The 10082-nt window shown below is 46.4% G+C and overlaps 5 protein-coding genes across 5 annotated transcripts; 3 read left to right on the top strand and 2 right to left on the bottom strand.

The window, feature by feature from the left end:
- Nucleotides 1-274: 274 nt before the first annotated feature.
- On the top strand, nucleotides 275-1315 carry FSUBG_10670 (uncharacterized protein; the record flags this gene model as incomplete). The annotated part of the gene is made up of 1 exon (XM_036675271.1): nucleotides 275-1315. One exon carries the CDS (start codon nucleotides 275-277, stop codon nucleotides 1313-1315), a length of 1041 nt encoding a protein of 346 aa, XP_036533885.1.
- Nucleotides 1316-1852: 537 nt separating this feature from the next.
- FSUBG_10669 (uncharacterized protein) lies at nucleotides 1853-3142 on the bottom strand (the record flags this gene model as incomplete). The annotated part of the gene is made up of 1 exon (XM_036675269.1): nucleotides 1853-3142. The coding sequence occupies one exon, from the start codon at nucleotides 3140-3142 to the stop codon at nucleotides 1853-1855; it is 1290 nt and encodes a 429-aa protein (XP_036533884.1).
- Nucleotides 3143-5376: 2234 nt separating this feature from the next.
- Nucleotides 5377-6990, top strand: FSUBG_10668 (uncharacterized protein; the record flags this gene model as incomplete). The annotated part of the gene is made up of 2 exons (XM_036675268.1): nucleotides 5377-5689; nucleotides 5753-6990. The coding sequence occupies 2 exons, from the start codon at nucleotides 5377-5379 to the stop codon at nucleotides 6988-6990; spliced, it is 1551 nt and encodes a 516-aa protein (XP_036533883.1).
- A 949-nt stretch (nucleotides 6991-7939) lies between these two features.
- FSUBG_10667 (uncharacterized protein) lies at nucleotides 7940-8290 on the top strand (the record flags this gene model as incomplete). Its single annotated transcript, XM_036675267.1, has 2 exons — nucleotides 7940-8063; nucleotides 8118-8290. 2 exons carry the CDS (start codon nucleotides 7940-7942, stop codon nucleotides 8288-8290), a joined length of 297 nt encoding a protein of 98 aa, XP_036533882.1.
- Nucleotides 8291-8700: 410 nt separating this feature from the next.
- FSUBG_10666 (uncharacterized protein) lies at nucleotides 8701-9456 on the bottom strand (the record flags this gene model as incomplete). Its single annotated transcript, XM_036675266.1, has 1 exon — nucleotides 8701-9456. The coding sequence occupies one exon, from the start codon at nucleotides 9454-9456 to the stop codon at nucleotides 8701-8703; it is 756 nt and encodes a 251-aa protein (XP_036533881.1).
- Between the last annotated feature and the right edge of the window lie 626 nt (nucleotides 9457-10082).

Here is a 10082-nt window from a genome sequence, read left to right as displayed (position 1 = left end):
CTAAATAATATTAATAAGGTAATTAAGATTATAAAGGTATACTTAGCCTAGGTATACTATATACTATATCTATAAAAAAGGTAAATTATAAAAACCTAATATAAAGATAAGTTATTAAGTAAAATAACTATATTAATTAAAAAGTTATAAAAAGGAAAAGTTAAATAGGCTAGTAGTATTAAGTAGAAAAGCTTATTAGAGATTTAGTTATATTTAGGGCTAGGTTTTTAATAAATAAAGCTTTATTAAGCTATAAAGGTTTTGAATATAAAGAATGGACGATTATAATCTTTGCCTGTTTAACGAGCCTGAAGCCGGAGCCTTTCTGAACGGCAATACCTGCGTTCGGTCAACATTGGACAAGAGGCAGCCAGTACACCACGAAATCTTCCCCCCACCATTCGATATCACCGAAGATTGGTGCATGGCCGCCGACGGGAAACGGCTGGAAGAGAGGGTCATTCCAAGCGAGACGCTTGCTCTACTCTATGCTCCTTTGCCACGACACCTATCAACGGTTGACAAAGACATCCTCATTCTCATGGCCGCTTTCACAGGAAACATTGACCGTTACGTTCGACTAAGAAGACCTCGCCCCATCAATGGTGAAATGCAGTGCATGGTGCGCGGTATCTACCACAATACCTTTTTCGCCAAGTGGTGCTATGAACAACCAGAGCTAGCGGTGCTCCGCAAATTTGTTCGTGCGCGGTTCATTATGAACGACGATCTGACGTGGCTCAATAACGACAGGCATTTCACCAAAGAGGACGTGCCACGCATTATATGGTATCCGCAAATAGCTAATCGCACAACGTATCTCGAGCTTCTGCGTTTGATCCCTGAGCTGAAGCAGCTCGTAGCTCAGGCATTAGTGGTATGCGACAGCCCATCTGAATTCGCGCGACTTGAACCAGACATCACCCCAGAGATATACGCGGAGATAATGAGCCAACCTCGTTCGGATGCATTCCAAGAGTTTTTGCATCAGCGGCTGTCGAACGAAGAAGAGGGGGAACTAGCTGAATGGATGGAGCTTCCGCATGATATCCACGACGTGGCTCCTTATGATCATTTAGTATCGAAAGAAATGAAACCCTGGTTCGCTAAAGCCCTCAAGGAGGTGACTTTGGATGATGTTGGTTTTGAGAACAGAGAAGTGTATGAGCCAGATACGAGAGATGCTAGGGACTTGATGCGCTACATGTCTGCGTTCTCTAAGCAGCCGAGGGATCATTATCGAGAAGAAAGAGACAGGAGGGTGAGAGCTGTAACGGAAGGGAACGGAAATGTTTTAGAGTATAAGACAATTTAATTCAATGCAAAGCATAAGAGCTATTGCTAATCTTGATATTTGAATTATTCTAGCTCAAATTGAGCCGTAAAATACATATACACTGTGGACTTTTAACATCTTACAATGAACAGAAATCTCGTACCGCATTTTCAAATCAAGCCCAAAGCACTACATAAGATTGTGAAAACTTGTTTCCTCCGAAATTGGTTTCTGACTTATTGAAACCCTGATCATAACCTTTATGCGGCGTCAGTGAATGTAAACTTTCAACAGTGGTAAAATAGCTAGATATTGTTGGTAACTTATATTCAAGCGAGTCGAGATCTCATGTCAACTTTCGCTTAAACCTTTACAGTTGATCAAAGGAGGTCAGGCCACTTTCAAGCTGAAATATGGACCAGCACCTTTTATCCCCTGTCTTCTATGGTAACCTAAGAGAGATAGTACATCTCGAGGATACACCAACCCGTTTGCTACCCCAATCCTACCTAGCCAGATGCCAAAATATCGATGAACACAACTTCTCTATATCCACAATGACACGACCCAGGATCTTTACTCCTCTAAGAAGTCCAAAGAGTAGTCATATGATAACCCAGGCCAATCTTGATAGATTTCTGTCCCAGCAGTCTGTGATAAAGGACCTTGCTGGAAGATATCATAGGGATGATCAGCAGGGTCAAATGCTGTCATACAAACTAATCCCTCTGTATGCGCTGCAAAGCTAGTAGTGACGCACTCAGAGTCAGTCTCCTCTAGTTCGAACGCTTCCTCAACTGACCGGGGATCGCAATTGTAACTAGTGACGGACATTGACTTGAGAAAGTCGCTGGGCAGGAAAGCCGAGTTTGAGATGGAATCAAGGTCTGACGCATAAAACCCGGGGTCGGGGCAATGGTCTAGAGTCGTAGATCCCTGGTAAGAGTCGTCTCTTACTCTTATGTTGTTTTCCGTCATAGCCCCTTTGATATTAGGAAGCGGCTCATCCGATTCTTGCTTCAGCGGCTTGTTTTCGAATCGATCCTCAACCTTATCGAGAAGCTCCGGTAGTAAATCAAGCAGCTGTCCTGGGGTAGCTGGCAAGCCTCGTTCTTGAACAGACTTCGACACAATTCGGCTGCCGTCGTGCCTCCAGATATCGCGAATTATTCCCGTCATCTCTTTAGCAATACCATCCAGAAACGGCTTAGGTTTAGTATCCAGTGTCCCAAAAATAAGCACATAAATATCCTCCCACTGAGCCGCTGACGATATGCGTCTATCGGAACGAAGCTTGAGAGCCTCCAAAATGTGAGGAGGTATAGTATCAGAGCCATCTATTACACTGCGAGAACAGGTTCCTTTCTGCAAATGATCCTCAAACAACTTTTGAGAGGGAAATCCCTGTTTGCAGACAGAGCAAAGTAAGTTTGCTGCGTGCCGTCTCTTTAGGTGTTGCTTGACGATCGATATAGTGACCATTCTGAGACTTATGCACTCAAGAAAGCGAACTGGATCCTTTCTGTAAAACGGGCACGCGAATGTCTCTTCTTTCTTTTTCTCAACCTCACCGCTTCCAGAGTAATAATCGCGATCGCGGTCTGATTCCTCAACATCGTTGTGGCTTTTGGTTTTTCGGCTTTTCTTTTGAGGTGCACTGCTGCCTTCGGCCGGTCTTTTCATCAAGTTGATCGGATCTTGATTTGTCTGGAGCCCTAAAACTGGAGGCTCTAGTTTCATTTCCGCCTTCATGTGCTGGATTGAGCCACCCATCCCAGCGTACAGCTGAGGGCTTATCGGAAGTGCAGAAATAGTGCTTGCGTTTCTGTTGTGCTCTGGTGAAATGTCTGATATTGGATGGCCCATGTTCGCTGAGAAGGACAGGCTATCTGGCAACGATGCTCGACGAGAGTTTTCCGGGCCAAAACATGTACGGTTGATTTCCTGGCTCAAGTGATTGTCTACTTGTTCATTTAGGATATCCGTGTGATTCACTTTGCCTTGTCAATGTCAGCTTGATGTGATTCTCTCACGACTTTGAGCTTCGCTTACTTGGAGCCAGAGGTCTTAGCCTCGTATCATTGTTCTGCCGAGGCTTGAGTGGCCGTATGCTAAGACTCGAATGGTCTTGCTTGCCAGCATTTCGATTTGAGAGCCTTACATTTATCGGTCTGCTCTTCCCCGTATCCTTTGAAGGACCCTCACCGAGATCTACGCACTCCTCGTTACAGACAATGCTCTCATCTACATTGATGCGTTCATTTCCTTGCGAGCTATGTGCACTGCACTCCTGACGATCGGTATCGCTTCGAACTAACATATTCTTTATCTTATATTCACTTTGCTCCTTGGCCAGCTAGATCGAACGGCGTTCAACGATGAATTTTGTGCAGATTATACAAGTCCATATGTTTCTTGTAGTCACAAGCTTTGAAGAAATACAGCCGAAGTTGATTCCAAATTGGTTCGATAAACGGAGACGGAGAAAATAGCGAAATCTTCCCCAACGAAGATGGGATGGTAGAAAACGAAAAACATCGCAGGGCAACAGGGAGCGATGAGCCAACTATACCATTTGAACTACAGTGGGGGGGTCCATCAGCTTAGGCATACGTCAGATGGGACACCTTGTAATCACTGCGCCCGGTATCCGTACATCGAGGTACAACAGACAGACACTGCACAATTAGCGCTCAAATTTGGCATGTTTCATTTTAACTTCGTACCGCTATATCCCTACGCTATCACGGTCCTTTTGTGCATATGCACAGATGCCCACACTACCTAATTCAAGACATCCCACTTTATCAAGCCTCACAATCTTGCTTTGAGGTCTGCTGATTCAGCCAAGTGTTTTTTTCCAGGTGCTGGCGATAGCGGCCCCCGTTGGCTGCCGCCCCCTGTAAGCAGCCGTCGCTGAATGTCAAGGCCCGAGTCCAACAGCCAATCTTTGATACGACCATTACGTTCACTGTGCGAGCCTAATTGACTCGATCCTCTGCGGGTACATCAGTTACTCAGTTTTCTAGTAGCAAGTGGGCAAGTTTGTTAACCTTGTTGACGACTGTGTGTAGGCTGGCATGATGAAGAAGTCTATTTGACGAACATCGAGTTTCAACTGTCAGAGCATGTATTCGAACTATATAGTATAGTGAACGCTTTATTTCCACGAATGTGCTCTTCATCTTCACAATGGTGATGGGTTATGTGAACTGTCCACCATCGTGAACCCTCGATTGCTTGAACGTCATGCTAACAAACTACGACTCTCGAGTCTTTGAACTCGTGACGAATCTGTACCTGCGTTGACAGACAATTCACAAGAAAAACGCCACGGCGAACTCGGCGAACCAAGGATGTTGTCTAATGCATGCGCCTCAAAGCTACGACCAATCACCGTCTCTAATTCCCTGGGTGATACATGCACATAAGCCTCCACGATTGTGCAGGATTGAATCACCTTGCATCACAAGCGCCAAAATTCCCCCGCAACATCCACATCCGTGGAGAAGTGAGGCCTCTCAAGCAATATTCGCTGTCAACGGCTTCCACATCTGTGGAAGAGATCCCTGTAATCTTCGAGCTAGGCGCCCTAGCTTCCACGATCGTGGAACCAAACCGCCCGATTACTATGGCATAGCGCTATTCTTGGTAACTTTTTATCCGATCTATCGAACTCTATTGCTCACCGCATCTTGTCGCTATTCAATTTAAACCCTTCTGGAGCCCAATTCAGTGCGATGAAACAGGTTGGGGTGCCTATGTATGTTCATTTAAGGATTTAGCTGAGTAAAGGATGCTGATGGGTTTTCGTACACCACGCGCACAATTGTGATGCGGCTCTGCTTTTGTCTGCCTGTCAAGGCTAAGTTCGTGGAAGTAAAAACGCCCTCCGCAACGGTGGATGAGGCAAACAGTTCGCGTTATACATACTAATAATACAACCACCAACCCATACAATGAAACACAATTAACCTTTGTTTAATCTCAAACATTCAATAAGCTTCAATTGCAATCTCCAGTTTCACAGTGTTTAAAAGGGATGAATGACATTGGCGCCCTGAGACAGAAGTACCCAAGATCTCGCTGGTAGCAACACGATGTTTTCGGAACTTTCAGTACGACACCGTTGGAGGCTGTCCAACTGTGAGGGCGACGAGTCTTCCACCCCAGGCTTACACAAACGTTTCACCAAACGCCTCTCGCATTTCTGGAGACGCAAACGAGACAGATTCGACACCAAAGTGGCTGCGAAAACAAAACAAGCAGGGGATGCACCATCAAACAATGGGATTGATGATCCCAAGTCAATTGGCCAGCGAATGCCCTACAAAGCCCTGAGCCTACTTTTCAAGTCAGGCTACCCTGTACCTGACATCTTGGCCCGCGCGAGGCTGCAGTGCCAGCAAAATGGTAAATAGCTTTTCAAAACTACGTTAACTGTGTTGAACCTATCATTGACACACAGATGATTAGTTCTTCATGCGCACAGTGGCCATCTGAGGGATTTTCGTCCAACCTCACGCATCGGCCCGTTCCCGACGTTAGGTCTTGCCCCTCAGAAGCTAGACTTCTGTACAGGGGATCATTACAGGGCTACTGCTGGGGGCTCCTCTAGTCACAAAAGGCCACCAGGGAGCCCTGGGAAGTCTGGCAGCAACAGCAAGAAGCCACGCAAGGAGAACAAACAACCCGCCGACAAAGCCCAGAATGGCGCAAATAGTGATGGCTGCGAGGGCGGCGGCGGCGGCGACGCCCCGAGCGACACAGATAGTGATGAGGACGAGGACGATGAAGGTGATTCTAGCCGGGATGGACCACGATTTCCTCTACCCACAAATTCCCCCGACAAAACATTTCCATGCCCATTCCACAAATATCATGCAGCTCGGTACTGTAAATGCAAAGGGCACCACATAACATCCATTAGCTATGTTATTCAGCATATCGGCCGACGCCACCTATTGAAAGAAGTGAGGATGGATGTACAGGAGACCGCTCATTCAACGGATGATAATACCACCCAAGCGGAAAGGACCACAGACCCCGCTAAAATCGTTTTCTACTGTCCGAGATGCCGGAACGAGTTCCATGGCCGTAAGGCAGATGTCAGGAATGAACGCCACACAGGATGTGAGCCAAAAAGCATTGCACAGACAGGCGTCTTGATACCGGCAGAGTTCAGAAAGCTCAAAGAAAACGTCACTGCGGCGTCTGGCGACGATCAGAAATGGAAGAAGATATGGACAACATTGTACCCGGAAGAAACGACAACAACCCAGCATAATGAGGCAGAACCTATGGCTACAATTGCTGTTGATGCACAGCCACATAACGATATCCAACATGACCCGCTTCCCGGAGCTGTCAATGGACCTTACCACCCTGCTCCTCCGGGACAATTCGATCCGCAAGGAGCGAATTTTGCGCAAAACCCTCAGGATTATTTGAGCAATGATCCATTTGCCGACATGTTCAATAATTCCTGGGGTACGGCGAATGAGTTTGGGGATGTGAGCCACGCTACAAGCCACATCCCGAACCCCGCACCGCCTAATTTGCAGATGATCAGGCCAGTGTCGGACTCGACGCAGTGGTCCATGCCGTTTCCCAATGATAACTGGTTCATCACCTGTCGCGTCTGTGGCAATGCTAGTCATGTGGCTCGCGATTGTCCCAACCGACACCATAACAACTTCCACGGCCCTCAATGATCGAGGCTCTGAGATTTTAACGACATCATGTATTATTCTTCGTTTGAACATATTTCCGCCTTTTCTTGGTTATCCGCGTTTTTATCAGGAGTGAGAAGTGGGGCACTTGAACAAGTACAAAAAAAAGAAAGGCATCGGCGTTGCGAACATAATTGAGGTCTTGGGGGTTTAATAATGAGATATGATGGATAATCGAAGCGTCAGAGGAGTTATGGGAAATAGGTGATAGGTGATAGGTTATGAATATTGGTTCGCTCTAACGACAGCATTGTTAAGGTACCTTGCGGCAGCATTGCGTTAGATGGCAGTCAAAACAATAGAAGACAGTTAGTTAGACCTCCGGATGATGGGATTTAGAGAGCGCTGTTCACATCAATTTATATAATGTACCGACCTGTTACCATCAAAACGATGGAGGCACATAGAAGACGACCCGGCAGGCGATTGACGCGAACATTATTGACAAAAGGCGCCAGAACAAGAAACTTCGAATGAGGCTCTACAACAAATGCCAAACAAGCCTGCGCGCCAATCAGATCATAGGAGCATTCCGAACATGGTGAATCCACCATCATGCCACTAACCAGGGGCTCGCTCGCTCAGGGCAGAATGACGACACTCGGCCAAAATGTGAGATGATCTTTGGATCATGTGAATTTGAAGTTCTGGGGTTTCCCCGTCCCCAGCGCATGGAAATCAGCAGCTTTTTGCAATCAGGCCATAGCTTCGTAGCCGCACCATTCGAGTTTATTCTCGTGAACGCCCATGATCTCAGTGCACAAGACCAAACTATCGGAATCAGCCGGGTCAATTGAGGATAAAAGGGAATCAGGCTGCAGCTTGTAAATATCATTCATCGCTAATTGACTACCAAACCAATTGAACACTACCCAAGTAACCACTCAAATTACGACTGAGGATTTATTAGAGTTGGATAAACACAGCAATCATGACAACCAATTCATTCGGCTCAGCGCTTCCCCGCTTCGACTTCCCCCGCCAGCCCGCTGCCCCCAAATTGACAGCCCAAGCGGCTCGTGCGTTCCCCACTGCCGCCATTGTCGCTACAGCTGGTACGTCTCCAACCCAACTTCAACTTCAATTGACAGATACTAACACCGTTTCAGCGGCTTATTACTACACATATTACTACGCTCCCAGCCGGGAGTATCACATGTACACACATTCATCGATAAAAAATAGCTCCATGTTCCAGAGCACAAGGAGTACAAAGCCCAAGGCGGAGATAACGCCTTCGGAGCGGATGGAAGAAATTGGGTTATGGTGGACGGCGTATTGAAAGTAAAACAACCATAACCAAGGAGAAAGTGTTTCATTTGTCTTGATGAAGGAGTATGGCTTTAGTTTTGGGCCAAATATGAGCCCGGGTGGATTGGGGAGCATGTTGATCAGATATACCATCGCAGCAGAGACGTACTATATAACATAACTATTATCAACCATGTTCTTCCTTAGTGGATAGGTCAAGGGTGATTGATTTCGATTCCCTGGATTTCCAATTTCACCAAGCTTTATTTATGATATTCCGTAAATGAAATATTGATGTCGCTGTCATGCCCAGTTATTTCGCCTTTGCTCCAGCTACTCTGTCCCCTTATATTACACCTTTTGATGTAGTCTCAAGATCCTATCGATTTATTAAAGGTATTTGAGCGACGTGTCAATCTTCTAGTAGAATTCGTATAGAGTTTATACTGAAGATAGGTAGCCCTCTGTAAAGAAAAAGCCCTCCGTAGAGCTATTAAGGGATATGAAATCTTCCATTGAGATGTCGTTGCTGGGGTCCCCTAAATGCCAATCCATCCCGAGATTCAAGTTGAGCAGACCTGCTGGGTGTTCAGAATAAGAGTACTCAAACTGGTTTGGATTTTGAGCCGGCGCGAGACAGGTGAAGCTGTAATTTGACATGCTCGAAGTCTCGATGCCACTTGAAAATTGCCATTCTTGTGTTGGTAGACCGACATACTCTGAGACTTTGACCTGCCCAGTACTGAGCATCTCACTGCTGCCCTCCTTCGGAGACTCGCAGGCATGTCCCGAGGTTTCGGCCTGCAGAATCACCTTTCCAGTAACTTGAGTCTTTTCGACTGGTTCCTTCAGACTTTCCTCTGCGGCTGTCTGCTCCCTCTGTGCGAAATAGCTCTCAACTCTGCTGAGAATCCCAGACAGCAATGGGCGCAACTCATCTGCGCACGGAACATTTAGTGTACCCCTCAAACTGGAGATGATGTTCTGTTCTTCCTCTCTCCATATAACACGTATTATTCCTGTGATCTCTTTGAAAATGCCGTCATGGTGTGGGTTCAGTGCGTCGCCGAGCTTTCCAAATAAGATCCTGCATATTTCATGCCATTGAAGTTCGGGAGACGAACGTCTATCAACACGGTACTTGAGTACTTCTTGTGCGCGCGGAGAAACGCTGCCATAGTTTGTACAGTCCTTCATTGGACAGTCCTGCTGCAAGACATGCTCCTCATATGCCCTTTGTAAGGAAAACCCCCTACAGCATCTAGAACAGGAATAACTCCACGTGTGCCGCCTCTTTAGGTGTTGCTTGACATCTGATATTCGAATCAACCTAAGGTTGATACAATCAAGGTAACGTTCTGGGTATTTTCTGTAGTAAGGACAAGCAAAGGCCTCGGTTCTTTTATCAGTATTGGTTGATATAGCAGTACGACTCTTTTTTTGCGGGTCCTTATCTTCCGCAGCATGCCTCTTGGATGACATTGGCGTTGCTTTGCTGCCCAAACGATTTCTTTCTTTCTGCGATTGCGCCCCAGGAGATTGTTTCCAACACGCACTCTTTGGGAGCAAGATTCGTTTCGGTTTTGCACCCCCTAGCACCCCCAACTCGTATTCGTTTGTTGGGGAAAGCTTTGATTCTCCCAGACTTTCTGTCTTTGATGGGGGTGTGGCGTCCAATGTCTTTTGCCGTGATTCCGTATCTGACGATGACCCAGAGGGCAGTTGATGGTCGTCGCATAGTTTTGCCGTATCTGGACTTGAGGAGTCATTGAGATATGCAGTAAATTGTTAGCTTCCTTGACTCTCGGGGATAACGGCAATGA

This window comes from Fusarium subglutinans (genome assembly GCF_013396075.1).
Source record: "Fusarium subglutinans strain NRRL 66333 chromosome Unknown NRRL66333_c0000187, whole genome shotgun sequence".
Taxonomy (NCBI): domain Eukaryota; kingdom Fungi; phylum Ascomycota; class Sordariomycetes; order Hypocreales; family Nectriaceae; genus Fusarium; species Fusarium subglutinans.
The sequence above is the reverse complement of the archived record's forward strand: the minus strand, read 5'-3'. Positions and strand labels throughout refer to the sequence as shown.